This window comes from Rhamphochromis sp. 'chilingali' (assembly GCF_963969265.1).
Source record: "Rhamphochromis sp. 'chilingali' genome assembly, chromosome: 15".
In the NCBI taxonomy this organism is placed as follows: domain Eukaryota; kingdom Metazoa; phylum Chordata; class Actinopteri; order Cichliformes; family Cichlidae; genus Rhamphochromis; species Rhamphochromis sp. 'chilingali'.
In genome coordinates, this window is record NC_137942.1 from 20,374,275 (window position 1) to 20,390,913 (window position 16,639).

The 16,639-nt window shown below is 41.2% G+C and overlaps 2 protein-coding genes across 2 annotated transcripts; one reads left to right on the forward strand and one right to left on the reverse strand.

Annotated features, from left to right (window-relative positions):
* The first annotated feature begins 422 nt into the window (after nt 1–422).
* Nucleotides 423–4,495, forward strand: LOC308411280 (GTPase KRas). Its single transcript, XM_080905156.1, has 5 exons — nt 423–727; nt 933–1,045; nt 2,098–2,276; nt 2,775–2,934; nt 3,031–4,495. The coding sequence occupies exons 2-5, from the start codon at nt 935–937 to the stop codon at nt 3,142–3,144; spliced, it is 564 nt and encodes a 187-aa protein (XP_080761282.1). The 5' UTR covers nt 423–727; nt 933–934; the 3' UTR covers nt 3,145–4,495.
* On the reverse strand, nt 3,613–15,438 carry pold1 (polymerase (DNA directed), delta 1, catalytic subunit). The gene is made up of 27 exons (XM_080905152.1): nt 15,226–15,438; nt 14,189–14,384; nt 13,928–14,041; nt 13,589–13,729; nt 13,260–13,385; nt 12,837–13,005; nt 12,376–12,490; nt 12,116–12,245; nt 11,810–11,976; nt 11,600–11,704; nt 11,300–11,440; nt 11,080–11,190; nt 10,806–10,997; nt 10,640–10,728; nt 10,426–10,542; nt 9,906–10,019; nt 9,620–9,767; nt 9,093–9,188; nt 8,864–9,001; nt 6,882–7,057; nt 6,552–6,704; nt 6,357–6,459; nt 6,134–6,266; nt 5,849–5,962; nt 5,696–5,748; nt 5,481–5,578; nt 3,613–5,379 (listed from the first exon to the last, which is right to left on the reverse strand). Exons 2-27 carry the CDS (start codon nt 14,373–14,375, stop codon nt 5,292–5,294), a joined length of 3,318 nt encoding a protein of 1,105 aa, XP_080761278.1. The 5' UTR covers nt 14,376–14,384; nt 15,226–15,438; the 3' UTR covers nt 3,613–5,291.
* Nucleotides 15,439–16,639: the final 1,201 nt, after the last annotated feature.

Genomic DNA, 16,639 nt, shown 5'->3' on the forward strand with positions numbered 1-16,639 from the left:
TTATTAATATAATAATTGCTGTATTAATAATTACATAGTTATTGTGCATTAACTAATTTGCTGTTGCAGTTCCTCAATATGGCCACAAGGGGGCAATGACCACACATGTACTGTATAGTGCCGAGTTAAATATCGTAACACTTCCTATAAGCACTTTGAGCATTTACAAAGCTGCTGTTTGCTTCAAACTTGTTTTTTGGACGTATAACGTCGTATTGTTCGGTATTCAAATTAAATTTAGTTCTCTTTGTGAGCATTTCGAGGAAGATTGCCTTTTAAATACCACGCCCGTTTTAAGCCGTACCTTTTTATAATTGGACCGCAGCAACTCTGGGCGAGGTCACGAACCAGTTCCCTGCTGTGATTGGACAGTTAAGATGTCCGTCTTCGTGCTGTGGTCTCATAGGCTGCTTCACCCGGGGATTAACGTAAAGAAAAAACGCTCTACTTCCAATGAACGACAATGAAGAATAAGTAGGAACTCGAACGAATCTGGGATTTTAATTATTTAATAACATAAATTCTGATTTTTACTAGTGGCTCAACAGTTTTACTTCAATATTTTTTGGACGCGCGGGTCAGATAAGAAAGTTCTGGACACATCCTTAAGTGTTTCTACAAGTGTCTAAAACAAGGAAATCAGGCTAACGTTATGTAGCGAGCTAATCTCATTTATCTAGTCCAAAACTCCGTTTTCATTTTACGCCGTTATAACTTCTTCACAAAGGTAAGCCAAGCAGTTTATGTCTCCATTTGGTAATCATTTTAGTCGACTCTACATTTTTGCAAAAAAAAAAGAAAAAAAGAAAGACTTTAAATGTCTGCCGATAAATCTGGGTCAGTCAGTGTCTTCTTCGCCATGTCAGCTCAGTGAGGAAGGGGGCAAATTATTAGATGTCTTAATGGTCACCTGTTGGCTTCATTCTCTGCAGGTATGACCGAGTACAAACTTGTGGTGGTCGGGGCAGGAGGTGTGGGCAAGAGCGCTCTCACCATCCAGCTCATCCAGAACCACTTTGTGGATGAATACGATCCAACTATCGAGGTAAGTGACCAGCAGACGCAAAGTGCTGTAATACATAGTCTAATCTGGCGCTTAACTAGCATCCGTACTGCTCATTAGTGCTACAGATGTGTTATTAATCAGGTTTTTATTTTATCTATCAGAATTAGTCCGGTTTTAATGGTTGATATGTCCCGGTGTTGTTGGAAGAATTGCCGCTTGGAGCAGTTATAAGGATCCCGTGTTTATTTAATTAATTCTTTTCATTTCTGGCAAATGTTTGTCCATAAAACTGAGTATCCAACACAAGCAAAGTCCCAGTTTATGCCCTCAGAAGGAGCGTTTCTTTTAAGTATCGCCATTGCATATTAAAAAGAATCAGATTAATGTAGATTTTAGTTTTACAATAGTGCAGTTACATCACAGGATTGCTATTCCTGCTGCACGACCGCGTAACAAATCTTTTAAAGTGTTTTTGTTTAACACTGAGCTGATTTTAACACAATTTAATTTCATGTTTTTCTGTTAAGAGATTCACAGTCTTTATATATTTTGTGTCTGCAAATGGTGTACGTCACCACGTGGACTGCTGCTGTCACAGTCAGGCCAGAAACCTTGTTAAAACCTGCCCAAAACCTTCTAACACTGTAGTCCTCTGCCAAGGCAAGAACTGGAGGTGCAGCTTTGTCAGCAAGACTGTGCATGAAACACCAAGATGAAGAGGTGATGCATTGGGGCAAGGGATGAGCAAATATCCGTTAAATTTCTGTGCAAATCCTCTTTAATTTAAAATTGTTAAACAGACCTTTTGCCTCAGCAGAGCTCATGTCCTCGGGATAACCTTCTAGTTTAAAGATGGCAATATTTGATAAAAATATAATCATATTACCTGCAAATAACTGTCACGTTCTAATTTATCCCGTGTAAATAAATGTCAGCCTTCGTGCCAGTAAATGGTGCGATTCCATAATTGCTTATAAAATATTCACACTTGAGCACATTGATTTCAAAATCACCAAGATCTTGTTGCTACATGATGCAGCAGCGTGAGACTCAGGATGATGCATTGCAGCCTAACTCGTGCTGTCTTGCAGGACTCGTACAGAAAGCAGGTGGTGATTGATGGAGAGACATGTCTGCTGGACATCCTGGACACTGCAGGTCAGGAGGAGTACAGCGCCATGAGGGACCAGTATATGAGGACGGGAGAAGGCTTCCTCTGTGTGTTTGCCATCAACAACAGCAAGTCCTTTGAGGACGTTCACCTTTACAGGTAAAGGAAGTTTCGCGGGTTCACGCCAGCACAGACAGCTGGACAAAGAATTCAAACAGTAGTCTCCAAGTAGGACTAATTCCTTATTTCAGTCACACAGAGATTTAAGACAGCTGTGCATAGCTGTCTCAACTGTGCACATTTAGGCACTCAAAGGCTATTTCCTGTTTAGCGAGAACTGCACTTACTTGTCTACCAAATATCTGCAGATAAACTTAGCGTTTCTGCAATTTGTGTGGGGTCATTTGTAGATTTCGTAACTGTTCCAAAAATGTTTTGACTTGTAAATATAAAACGTTGCAAACAGGGAAGCCACAGATAAAAAGTGTAACACACACAGAACCCAGCGAGTGTTGCAACACCAACTAAATTATTCTGTCTGCAAATGATAAAACTAAAAAGACCACAGGTCTTCAGTCTGACCTGCTGAATAATATCGTCAGTCTGAACTGATCGACCAGCGTTTGCAACGTGCTCTGTCGCGTGTGTTCTCCTCAGAGAGCAGATCAGTAGGGTGAAGGACAGTGACAGCGTCCCCATGGTGCTCGTGGGGAACAAGAGCGACCTCAGCACCCGCACAGTGAAGACGCAGCAGGCGCAGGAGCTGGCGAGGAGCTACGGCGTGCCGTTTGTAGAGACCTCCGCCAAAACCAGACAGGTAACGGTAACCTGTCGACAGCACTCATCAATCCATTTTTGTGTTCCTGAATAAAACCTCCTGAAACGTCGAATCGGCTTCTTCTCTATTTTGCAGGGTGTGGAGGAAGCTTTTTATTCTCTAGTACGGGAGATCAGAAGATACAAGGAGACCAACCGCAGCAACAAGAAGAGCAAGAAGAACACTCAGAGACGTTGCATGATACTATAGCAAACCACACACAGAGCCAGCATCACTTACAGCACTTGTTTCTTCCTCCCCTCATCCCCACAACTGCCCCTGCACCTTGGAGACATCGCACACACCTCCACACAAGGACGTAGACATGCGGGGAAAGAAAAAACATCTATTTTTATTGGTGTTAAAGTTTCCAGTTATAGTGTGTATTCACAAGGTTTGTTATTCATACATTCATGTGCAGTGTCAATTTAGCAGCGTTTGGGAAAGTGTACTTTTTAAATGTGGTTTTATTGGAGTTTAGTGGGTCATTTTTAGCTTCTGTTGACCATTTAGATGTCAGGAGTTCACGGTAATGCATCACTGCACTTTACACTGTCACATTTCCATTTGTTATTGTAGTGCTCAGCACATTTCCACTTTTTTTTTTTATAAAATTTGCTGAATGGTCAGTGTTTGACTTCATGAGGAAACTGTTTAAGTGAGCTGGAGAGTTTGGAGGTTGTTTTATTTTTTTCCTGTGAGACCACTTTACCATGGAAACGTAGTTAGTCAAAACCTTTTCTAAAATCGTTCCCCTTGTGTGCATTTTTTAAAATACAAATAGGTTGGTGCAGTCTCTGGGGCTTGAAACACATCAGCATTATTTACTTTTGAATTAATTTTTTTCTAAAAGAAAAAAAAATCTTGTAGGATTTCCCCGTTAACAAACCTCAAAACTGTGTTTCAAACTCCCAGGTGCACTTTAGTCACTTCCTGTTGTGTGGTGAATGCAGATTTTAGAATTAGTGCTACTTTAAAAGCTACTCAGGAATACAGCGTCGAATCAGACGCTGATTTATAACAGAGAAAAATCGGACGATCTGATTCCTCTGCTCGTCATTTTTTTAAGGCCGTTATTGGTGTGAACATTCACACTTGACTCCAAAGTCCATTTTTAACAGTTATTTTGCCGGTGCTAGTGTTGTCAGGGGTTCATTACTGTGTCCAAACACTGTTTATGTGACACCAAACTCCACCACAGCATGTAGTTTGTGAAAACAACGCTGTGGTACTACACAAAACATGTCGAGCACAGGAACACTCGTGAGGTGTGGTCATTTTTCTGTTGAACTACAAACATCCGACAATTTAAAAACCAGCATCTGTGTATTTACTAAAAACGACGTCACTGTTCAGTGAACTAACTTCAGGGGAGTTGCATCTTGCTAACAAGTCAATCCATCCATGTAGGATTTTTACTTTTTTAATTGTCTTAACCAGAGGGCTCTGACTGCCTAATGCATATATGATTATTATATGATCAAGGAGGTTAACTGAGTAAGACGTTGTAAATCTGTAATGCGCTCTGCTGTAAGAAACGAGTAAAAGTCTTCAGCTTTTACATGGTGTCCGTTTTGTTCATATAATTGTTACTTTTTGAGAGGGAATAACTGATAAGCAACAGGTGCATGTACCTGAATTAGGATGCAGCTTATGATGTAAATTTCCAACGTTTAAGAGGTTTTTTGGCAGCCCTGCCTTGAGAAAGCGTCACCTGCACTTGCACAGGTGATCTTCAGACCAAGCCTCACAGAAGTTATCAGACTGATTTTTCACCAAACATTGTGTCAGCTCTCAAAAAAGGAAAAGTAAAAAGTAAAAAATTGTTTTACCTATCAGCGCTTTTGAACATGAAGTTGTACTAGCGGTTTCCCCAGACCTGCTTTGCTCTCCCGTTGCCGCTTGCAACTATATTTACGGGTTTTTCTTCTGAAGTGCAAAATCAGTGGGGAGGAAGGGCTGTGGTTTGAGGTTTGACTGAGACAAAGTGCTGAAGGTAATCAAGTTCCCCTTTTCATTTCTGTGAAATTATGCACTTTGATGTCAAAGACTCGGGTGTGTAAGTACGTACACAGCTGAACAGGGTCATTCAGAAACTGGAGATGTGACGCTGTTGACGTGTTGATTCATCACTTCTAATGAGATTCCCTTTTAAATGTTCAGTGAGTAAAAACCACAATTTCTTTTTTGATTTTATTTTACAAAACTCTACTTATTGTCATTTATTCATATTAGAAAACATAAAAAAAAAAAATAGTCATATATATGCATTTCTTTTTTTTTTTAACAAAAGAAAATACAGTGAAAGGTCGTCTGAAATTAGGCACATGAGCGATCGCAGCGAGCTAGCGTCTCCCTCACCATCCGAAACGAGACACCAGCTTGCTCTGGTCGTCCAGGTCTTTCTGAACCTTTTTCCTCATGTAGAAGATCGGACAATCCCGGCTGCAGAGGAGACAGCGGGTACAGCGTTATTGTAATTCTGCTGCAAACCAATCAACCGTTGTCCGTTATCATGAAAATGATCATGTCATTCATATACACACCTGGTGCACAGCACATCTTCATGGAGTGAGCCTTGACAGCGCTGACACTGAGTCCACAAGCGAGAGAAACGCTCCTCCAGCGCATTCAGGTGAAAGATCTGTGGTGATAATGTGGACTAATTAGCAATGCACTAAGACAGACCTAAATTTTATTGGTTTTGTTTTTATCTCCCGACACTCTGATAGAGCAGAGCTATTCTGCTCTGCCACTTTACCTCTTTTTGGTAGAGCTCAGATTCTTTCTTCTTGCAGAAATCACACACGGCCGCTGCAAAGATGCACATTACATGTTATGTGCAAAACTTCCAGCTTTGTCATTTTCCAAAACACCAGCTGAAGTAAAGAAGGTGGAAATTGCACACACACACCATCTGTCTTGAGCACAGCTTTGCAGCCAATACAGGTGCTTCTCTTCTGAGCAAACGCCATGAGGCCTCCAACCTTTGAGGTTAACACAGTTTTACAGCGTGTGTGGTCGCCCTCTGAAACACATCACCAAAGAGCAACGATAAGATTCACAGTAACACATCACACCTCTTACGATTATGTTCACAATAACGGTTTTTGGAAAGTCTTATTTTTATTTCAGTTAACTTTTTTAAACTTGTATTTTCCATACATGTTAAAATACTTGGTCAGGTGTGCTGACTTACTGAGCAGGATGCTTTCTGCTTTGCTCTCTCCCAGGATGGGCTCAAATATTCTCAACAGAGGTTTGGACAGCTGCTGCTCCAGGTAGTATTGTGTGTCAATGGGAATGTTGTTCTCCAGCACGTAGATGGGGTCCTGAATGGAAATGTGGTATGGGGATCATTATCAAAGCTGAATGTTTCCACTAAGAAAGAAACAGATGAAACATCAACACGCCCTACACACCTCTGACTTCATGTATGCCGCTGCTCCCTTCGCAGCCTTGATGATGACATATGGGACTCTGTCTCCCAGGTTGGGGGCGCTACCTGCATCTCTTTTCCTCATCCTGTAAATCAGATTTAAAGGCTTAAACGTTTTTTTCTCTAACATCTTATTTGAAGGAAGACATCTTGGTATCTAGTTATCAACCAATCGGACCTCTCTGCTAGCTCCACGTGCGCCTGCTTGCCAGCGTACTCCTGGGCAGTGCGCGTTAGCTCCTTGGTGATGACCAGCTGGCTGATGTCGATGCGATTGCAGAGCAGGTCTGAGATCACCTCTTTGGCGTGTTCCACGGCCCCCTGGGGATCCCTGAAGAAACATCACAACAGCTCTGGTTGTTGTTTTTAAGCCATGTCAGCATCTCTGGTTCATAATCAACCAGACTGTCAAAGACAGAGCTGAGCAAATTAAGTCCAAAGTTTAGAAATCATGACTTATTTCTGGACTCCACAAAATAAACTGAGTGCAGCCAGAGTATGCGTTTACCTGTCTATGAGGATTTTCTGCAGACAGGTGTTGATGAGGTTAGCCACCAGAGGGCAGTTGTCTCTGCGGACGGTCTCAATACCTTTGCAGTCCATTTTGTCATGCGTGCTTGCACTGGAGGAGAAATACAGGCCTGCGTAGCGCTTCTTATTGATCAACAGATATGGGTAGTACACCTGGTGAAATATTAATAAAGACATAATTAATACAACAGCTCTTTGAAAGCATCAGGTCTAAGCTAAGAGGACCTGACTGCAAACCCCGGTCACCTTTAGACCTTCACTAGGACTCAGGATAGAGGAAGACAGTGACGCATACAGAAAGCAAAAGGCCAAACATCGGGCAGCTGAACTGAAACATGACACACAGTCCTGGACTGTGCTGAACAGCGCGAATCTGGTAAATACTGGAAATTACTTGCTGGCTTGTACTGCTTGGTTACAATTGAAAAAGAAAAAATCCATCTAATTATCTTTCTAATTATCTGATATGCACCACAGCAAAGGTAAAATAATGAAGGTCATTCCAAATTAACCAAACTCTCAATGCAAACTAATTTTCAATCACAAAGTGAAAGTGAACTTTGTAGTGTTTGTTTTTATTTCTATGTGGCCAATTATATTCACAACACAGACCTGCATCATGAAATAAAGCCATAGCATAAGCGCCCCCTGTTGGAGTTGGGGGGGCAGTTCCTGCTTCAGTGACAACAACAGGCTACAAAACTGTTCGGGACTTTATTATCTTGCAGAGTCAGTTTTTCAGGTAATAGGTCAGTGCTTTTTGAACATTAAGATCTTCAGATCACCTCATCTTAATCCATTTGAATCACATTTGAGGTTTGAAAACTAGAACCCTGCCTTGCAGCTGCATGTTTCTGTCATACAGTCACACTGCCGTTCATAACAGTGTTTAACCAGATTCATAACAGGCTGCTTAAATAAATTAAGGGGAACACTTAATCATCACAGCATAATGCAAAATTATTTCAGCTTAAGGGATGCAAGTCTGTTCATTTAACCTGCACCGATGTTGAGGCGCCAGCAACATTTGCAGCATGAACGGTATGAAGCGCATGTCGTGGCATGACTAGATTGTATTTGCAGCGAATAAAGTGGGCGTAAAATGCAGAGACAAATATTTACAAGATATAAAAGATAAATAAATAGATCTGCAGCTGTTATTTATTAAACTACATTCACACCAAAACTAAGAACTTCAAGACAGACAAACATGATTCCATCACATTTTTACACTGGTCGCTCCCCAGTTGGCCTTGCACCCAGCACATCCTTGCTGTTGCTCCACTGGTAGCAAATAGGTATTTACATTTTTTCCCCCTCAATCAAAAGAAAGTTTTCCACAGTCATGCATTTGAGTGAACTGGTGGACATGCGTACCGGATGTACTGTATATGATCAGTTTTCCTACATGTATTTTTGATGATCCTGATGGAGTCTACAGGCCAAAACACACTGGTCAAAGAATGAAGTTGTTCTTCATACTACAAGTGTTGCTGAAGCAACTTTAGCTTCTTCAGCCGTTTTTGGATCTGCCAGTTCTGTCATTCCCCGGCAAATACCACTCAAGCTGCACGCCACTGGGCTACATGCAAAGGTCACAGTAAAAGCTGTCAGACCCTTATACCATGGTCATGAAGCCTGTTCCTCCAGGAGCAGATGACAGTGCTGCTGTTGGGCTCAGAATCTTCTACGTGTGCTTTGTGTAACAGACTGTAAAACCAGTCAGGAGGAAAGAGGAGAGACCGTGACCACCACCTGGAAAAACCACTTCTCTTTTTGGGGGCCATCTTGTTGTTGCCTTTGGCATGCACTAGTTGTCACTTTCATTTGCACCAAAACAGCTGAAACTGTTTCACAATGGCTCATCTGTCCTAACAGGACAAAAATATCGAGACCAAGTGTTTTAAGCAGTGCACATGTAGAGAAGTCGGAGAAGACATTTCTGGACTGAACCGGTACCTTCTCAAACTCCAGTTTGATGGGTGGTGTGAAATGGGATGATACCCACTCGGCCGCCTCTCTCCCGATATCCATGGCCTCTTTTACTGTTGCAACTCCGAGCTTTACCATGACAGAGTCCGTGTCTCCATAAATTACCTGAACAGGACAACAAAACATATAACGTGTCAAGTGTTTTTGATACATCAGATCATCAAGGAATAAGAGATTGGTTCATAACTGGGCTCACCCTGGCGTCAGCCTGGTAGCCATTGGAAAGTGTGTACTTAGACTCCACCAGCTGCTTGGTTTGCTCAATCATCTGTCTTCCAAAACCAGTGACACTCTGGATGAGACAAAATGCAATATTTCAATGCATTTAAATCACTAAATTACCAATGATGCTGGAAAAACATTTAGCATTTCAGCCACACTGCAGGTCAGAAGTTTTGATGTTTAGGGAAAAGATCTTCTCACAAAACAGCCTGAAACTGAGATCACTGTAGTTCAGCTATCACCTACAGAAAGTCTTTGTTTTTGTATTTTTTCAGGGGGGTAGGGTAACATTTTTCTCCACCTGTTCTGTGGTTTCTTTTTCAACACTAATCTTTGCCCTACATCTCTGATGTTTTCTGTTTACATCTGTGCACAATACAAAGTACTGTGCAAAGTAGTTTAATGAAGGCAACCTGGTTTAGACTGACAAATGCAGTGTTGCAGATCCTGAATTGTGAACATTTGATGTCCAAAACAAGTCATCCGATCTAAAGCGCTGACCTGTGAGATCTCTAGGCAGGGCAGTTTGCCCACTTGGGCCCCCGTGAAGCCATACACAGAGTTCGCGCTGATTTTGAGGGCCAGCTGTCGGCCGTCCAGCACCTGCTTCTTGAAGGGGTCTGTTTCCTTTTTTAGCTCTGCTTTGGCCCTGCAGACAGACGGTGGGATCACACAGGTTGTGAACTCATAGATCAACTATTTCCAACTCAACTCTTCTTCTACAGCTTTTGGAAGATCGTCATTCCAGTCCAAACAGTTTCTGTGATTGATTTTAAACAATTCAAACCTCTTTCGGGCAGACAGCAGGTTTTCCAGGATCTCTGGGAGAAGTCCCTTTCTTAGAGAACTCTTCACAAAGAGATCGCCTGTTGGAGTCTTGATGAAGTCCTCGGGAGCCAGGCTGAACACATACAATCGGTTAATGACTCAGCTTTCACTCAAATATAATATAAACAGTGCATGAATAAAGTGAATTCACATCGTGCACAACTGTTCTGATCTTAACTTGGTTAATGGCCTTAAACTAGCTAAAGAAGCCTACCTATAAATTCAATTGCTTTGTTAGTTTCACATGACCCTTTGAATACTGTTCAATATAATTTTTGTAGTTTTCAATGGAAGTAGACAAAACACATTAAGCTTGTTTGTCTGCATGCTTTATTTGGCTGACTTTTAACGCTGGTTCTCTGTCCTGAGACAACCCCAAAGGGATGCAAATCTCAGAATCTCTGAATCCTGAGTTTTGCTTGTTAGGAGAATGCATAAACCATTACACCACAGGATCACCTAAAAAGAAAATTGCTTACCCCAGTTTCTCCACTGAGCCTTTCTGCAGCAGAGTGGTGTAGCACAGATTGTGAGCCATCATGATGGACGGATACAAGGAGGAGAAATCCAATGTGGTAATGGGAAGGCTGTAATATCTACACGGAAGAGAGCAGGGTAGAAAATTACATGACAAGGCTGCAGATGTAACACGTGAAGACAACAGTGGACTGACACAAACATAGATGCATTTACCCTTTCTCTGGCTCAATGACAGTAGCTCCAGTGTAGTCCTCGCCTCCTTCTGTCTTTACAACGGGCATTACCAGATCCTGTTTTGTGGCCTAAACATAAACACGCACTCAGTTTCCAAATCCCAGGTATGCAAATGCAGGAGCCATGTTCGCTTCGGCATTGTTACCTGTCGCAGCAGCTGAGAGACTACTTTGATCTGCTGGCCTCGTGAGAGCAGGTACGTGAGAGGCACACCGGTCACTCTGGCCATCTCCATGTAGTTAATCACACACATTAGCTTCAGCAGCAGGCGCAGGGGCAGATAGGCATCTTTCAGACAGTAGACTGCCAAACGACGGCGCGTCTGTTCATTTCCATTCTGTGACAGAGGAAGAAAGGGAAAAACAAATTAATATTAGATAGTTTTTTTTAAATTCCCAACAAGGCTGTCTTGATCTTACCTGCAAATCAGTGATGATTGAGTGCTGCACATCCTCCTTCTGCTCTTGCAAAAAGTGGAAACTCACAGCGTTCAATGTGTATGAGCGCAACTTATAATCCCTGAGAAGAATCTGAAAGAAAAGGCACCAACTCAAAGCTCAGTCTTCCCCTAACAACATTCCCAAATACAAAATGTACCGCATGTCTTTGTTGACCTGCACAGAAAGAGAAAGTACTGACCTGCAGCAGGTCGAACTGAACACGGCCCTCCATGTTAATGGTCTTGTTTTCTCTGCGGCCCATCTGCTTGCTCTGAAAATTCAAGTCTTTCAAAACTGATTTGATGCCTCGCGCTCGGCCCAAGTACGGAAAATAATTCACCTGAAAATGAGAGAACATTTATCACCTAGTGGATAAACACGGGAATGAGTGAGCAATTAGGTTTTTCCATTAAATCGTCAATATACATGTTGAAGCTTCATCTTTCAAGAATATTTCAGGCTTTGTCAGTGGACTAAAATAAATGAAGCTCCATCTAACCTTTAAAGCAGCTGCCCTGTTGAGCAAGTACGGAAAGTCAAAGTTTTGGATGTTGTAGCCAGTAATAATGTCCGGATCAACAGTCCTCAAAAACTCAGCCCAGCTCTGCTCATACAGACACAAAACAAAAAAAATATGACTTGAAAGGAAACAAAGAAACCATATCAAACTATGTATGCATTTCACTGCTTTAAGTGTACACGTGTATACCTGCAGTAACTTCGTCTCTTGTGTAAAGCACAGTATCTGAGAGCCAACGATGCTGGCGCAGGACTGCAGGGTGAAGACTGTGCGAATGAAGGGCTCCGTTTCACCCTGACGCTGCACCATAGATGCAATTTGAATCACAGGATCTTTGTCCGGTTCAGGGAAGATTCCTGGAAGTAAAGAGGCAACACCAGAGTCATTTGATTTTCATCAAGTTAGACCAGCCTTGGTCATGCGCTTAAATAACGTTTTAACAGTTATTCTAACGCGGAGTAAGAACTCCAGAGAATTCTTGTGTAAACAAAGCACCTTTTCTTCCTGCGCACTCTATGTCAAAGCTGAGGACTCTGAGTGGTGCAATCCTCTGCCACTCTCCCTCTGCGGGGTGACTTATCAGATCCTTCCATCCCACATCCACCTCATACTGACACAAGGAGGCCTGGAGGAAAAGAACAAGAGTGGCAAAGTTCACAAACACCATTTACCTATACAAAAACATTAAAACCGCACGATCGAACATGAAATTAAACTAGTGACCAAGGTAACATCGTGAGAGATTGTACACCCACCTTTCCTGGGGACTGAGAACTCGTGTTACCCGTGCTCTTCTCTTCGCGCACTCTGTACTTCCCTTTTGGGAGCTCAATCCAACAGCAACCCACCACGTTGCTGTCCACCATAAACCTGACAACACATACACATGCATGAACATATACACACACAGTCTAAAGAGACACAATGTTGTTGTTTTTTTAAATTTACTGGCAGTTTTCTACATACAACATTTATCCACATAACTTCGTTAATTACAATAAATGGCTTCCTTTGAACACTTTAACAATGCTGGGATTTCAACAGTGTTTTTGCATCAACAAAACGCTACAGTGAGTATAGGTTTAACCTTCGGTTTCTTTTGGTATTTTCAAAAAAGGATACAGCTTCCTTTTGTGTATTTAAACGATAACGGTCATTTTCATCTCTCCACCATGTTTTCCAAATTATTTTGTACCTTTTTCTTAAGCACACACACCTGATTTCAAAGTCTATGTTGGCCTCGTAGGATTGGTAATTGCTGGTAGGGAAATGGGCAAACTTAAAGCCCTGTTCCAGCAGTCTCTTTGCGGGGGCGATGAGACGAGGCATCGCCATGGTTATCCGCAAGAAATCGATAATGCGTTTCCCATGGTAACCATACATGCCTGTGAGAAAGAAACAAAAAACAAAAACAAAAAGAGGGATAAGTGACGTTTTCATCTCAAATGAACACCATTTTGTTTTATAATCGTATAAGATTGTAACACACAGTAATAAAGTATAAAAGTTAATGTATTACTGAATGTTGCTATCCAACAAGGTTCAAGACCTTGATCACAATACACATCTGCATTTGTGCTTGTCTTCACAGACTCTGTTTTTTTGTTTTTTTTCCACTTAATAATAAACTTGTACTCACTCTCTTTGCGGGTGATGTCCACAGCCAACACTGTGACTGAGATATTGTCCTTATTGGAGCGCATGTCCTTCAGGACAGCAGAGTTCAGCTCCTTTTTAAATTCCACCAGGTGAGCAGACATGAACCCTTTTCAATTAAAGCAACCAGAGGGCAACATTAGATTTAGAGCATGAATTACATTTTTATTATTTTCTCCCTAAAAGCAGAAATTAGACAGCTCAGAACAAAGAGAAGAGGTTACAACTGTAACAGCTACTTTAAAGCTATTTATAGTGAGGAAACATAGTATACCACATAAATGCAAAGTCAACATGATGACAAGCACTCACCATTTGGAGCAGGGACGTAGAAGTAAGGGGCAAAGCCGTGAACATGGCAGCACACGCTGTTGCCATTGTCTGTTACACCAAACATGCGAATGATTGGCACTTTTCCTTGCGACTGACCGGGCATGCCCGCTACCGTTTCCCCTGCATGACACAAAACCATTGAAAGCCAAATTACACACCACAATATTCATAAGCAACAACGAATATGCTCTGAAAGGTTGATATAACTAAGTCAGCTCGGATGTTTTCATATCATGCTACAAGCTCGCCAGGTCGATATTTCTGGGACTCAAATTTAGAGCAAAAGCAGCTTTGACAAACATTATATTTGATAATTACCCAAATAGTAGTCCAGATCAATCTGCTGGAACACCAGAGTATCAGATGATGGGTCCAGTGAGGGGGCAGGAGGACGTCGCCAGCGAGGGTTTAGGTCTGCTGAGAAAAGGTCACCTGACAGGATGGAAGAAGAAATTAAATTATCATGCTTGAGGGATCTGTAACTTTACTACAGGTCACTAAATAACTCATTAAATTCCTCCTGTGTGATGAGAACATTTACATCACCTGTGAATGTGCGCTTTGCAGTTTAATACTCACCTACTGGAATAACATCGTGTCCCGCCTGCCCCTCCATTTCCTCTGCATCCATATCTGCTTCTTCAAACATGGACAACTCCTCTTCAAACTGCGAAGGACTGTCCTCCCATTCACCCATTGTTTTACCCCGTTTGGCCTGGGATGGACCACCCATGAGACGGCTGCCGTTGTGTCGTTTATGATCCATGCCTGCAAGCTGATTTAAAGAAAACTTGGTAAAAATCTATGGAACAAACTTGGAGGTTAAAAGTCTGTAATATGTTTAAGCACTTAAATGTGCAAGCTCATGCGGTCAAAGTGTAGTTAGGAAAATGAGTTTTAGTTAACTTAACATATTCTTCTAACCATTTTCTAAACAGAAATGAACCAAAATTGTTTATGCAAGGAAAATCCTGTAAGTATGACTCTTTGCTCAGTCTATATTACTCCTGATCTGTATCAGTATACTCATATAATGAGTAAATATGTAATGTAGGCCAGTGACAGATAAAATTAGTGCAATGCTTTCAGTAATAACTCATTATAGCTGCACTGGAGGGTATTTACAAGTGAAAGGTAGAATGTACAGAGTTACAATAAGAAGGAGCGATATCAGAACACAGTTTAAAAGGGAACACATGCAGTCTCGACACCGACCGTCAAAAACACAGTAAAACAAACTGGTGCTTATTAGTCATGGGACTAGTAGTAATCATCCACAACCTTCCCACCGCACAGCCTGTTGCCATGTTACTGTGAGTGCTGTCGCACACCTTGTAGCTCCACACAGCACACTACACAGTTAGCCTAACATCCAAACAGTGCAGGTCTCTGTCCCCTTCACCTCTACATTTGTGATAATTCATCCACGTGTCAGTGGCGTACTTTCAAATGTAACATTTGACTGGAAGGTATGAAATTATATGACACTCAATAATGGAGCAGTAAAGCCTCATGACAAGGTACACGGACGTTTCTTTTCTTTGTAAGAGCTAAGGCAGTAAGCTAGCGCGCGGGTATAAACACATACAGGTCTCGCGCCCTCGGGCTAATCTTACCCAGTTGTAGAAGCAATCCTTCCGTGAAATCTGCCACGAAAACTTATCAGTGGCTGCTGCGTTTCTAACTTCTAAACGCCTAACAATGGCACTTCCTCACAACAGAACCGGACTGAGAACTGCTCCCGCCACCCTTCTTTGATTTGCAAACTTTCACCGACGAACGCGCGGAAATTTTGCGTCTAGATACCAGGCTAAGAAATAAAGCAATGGCCAACCACGTCACAGAATGGGCGGAAACCTAACGGCATAAAAGAGGAAGTTGAGCGCGACTCGACTAAACCCAGTGCAAGAAAAAGACGGTGTTTTCCCGGCAAAATGACGTCGGATAGTACGTAGTAGTAATGGAGGGAAATTTGCTTTTTTTTAACCGTCTTTCCTGTTTTTTGTTTTTTTTAGATAGACAGATAAATAGATATTTGGCATGCTTCATTCATTTAAGTAGTATAATTGAGTTAGAATTGGCAAATTAGTTAATTGTTTATTCATGCATGCTTATACACGTATTAAATAGTTAATGCATGCCTATGGATATAAATTACTTTATTTTTCTTATATACTCATAAGAACAGACTGAATATATAATATGTGTTGTCACTTTAAATGACTTCACTTTTAATAAAAACTGTTAAATCCTCATGGCAGGAGGAAATGGCTGATAAAGTGTCTGCACTTGTATCTGAACTCAACAGTCTCATCCAGCGAATACGTGATGGACTGGACTAAATCAAGACTATACTTTCTAAACTATGACTGCTGCAGATGTATTATTGAGCAATAGAATATAGTTTGGAGATAAGCTGTTTTGCACAATTTGGAGTTGACAAGAGGAAGTGTACTAATCTACAGATGAAAGAAAAACGTAAAGTGGCTTTCGTAAAGGGTAAGGTTACCACGTGCCAGCAGAACACTTTTAGTACTGGTTCTTCCAGCGTCCTCGGAGCTCTGCTAAAAAATATGAACATTATAGTCAAAATATTTTCTCCATTTTGGTGGTTTGATGATTTTGTGCTGGGAAAAGGTTATGGATTGCACAACACTGGTCACTACATTCTTCATTTCCAGTTAATACTTGTACAGCTGCTGTTATTGTGTATATATATATTTATATTTCTTCATACATTCTTATATAGTTCTATATTGTGTATTTTGTTGTACAGTTATTTTATTTTCAACTTATTTTCAATTTATATATTTTATCTTATTCTTTCCCAGTTAAATTTACCCTTCATTCTAATTTGTGTTGTACAGTTATTTCATTTTAACCTTAATTTATATTTTATTCCTTCCTAGTTAAATTTACCCTTTTTAATTTTTCATATTTATTTCCTATCTTATTCATAGCCTTTTCCTTTTTTGTTTTCTTTAGGTCACGAGCAGTTGTCCAAGCATTTCACTACATATCGTACTGTGT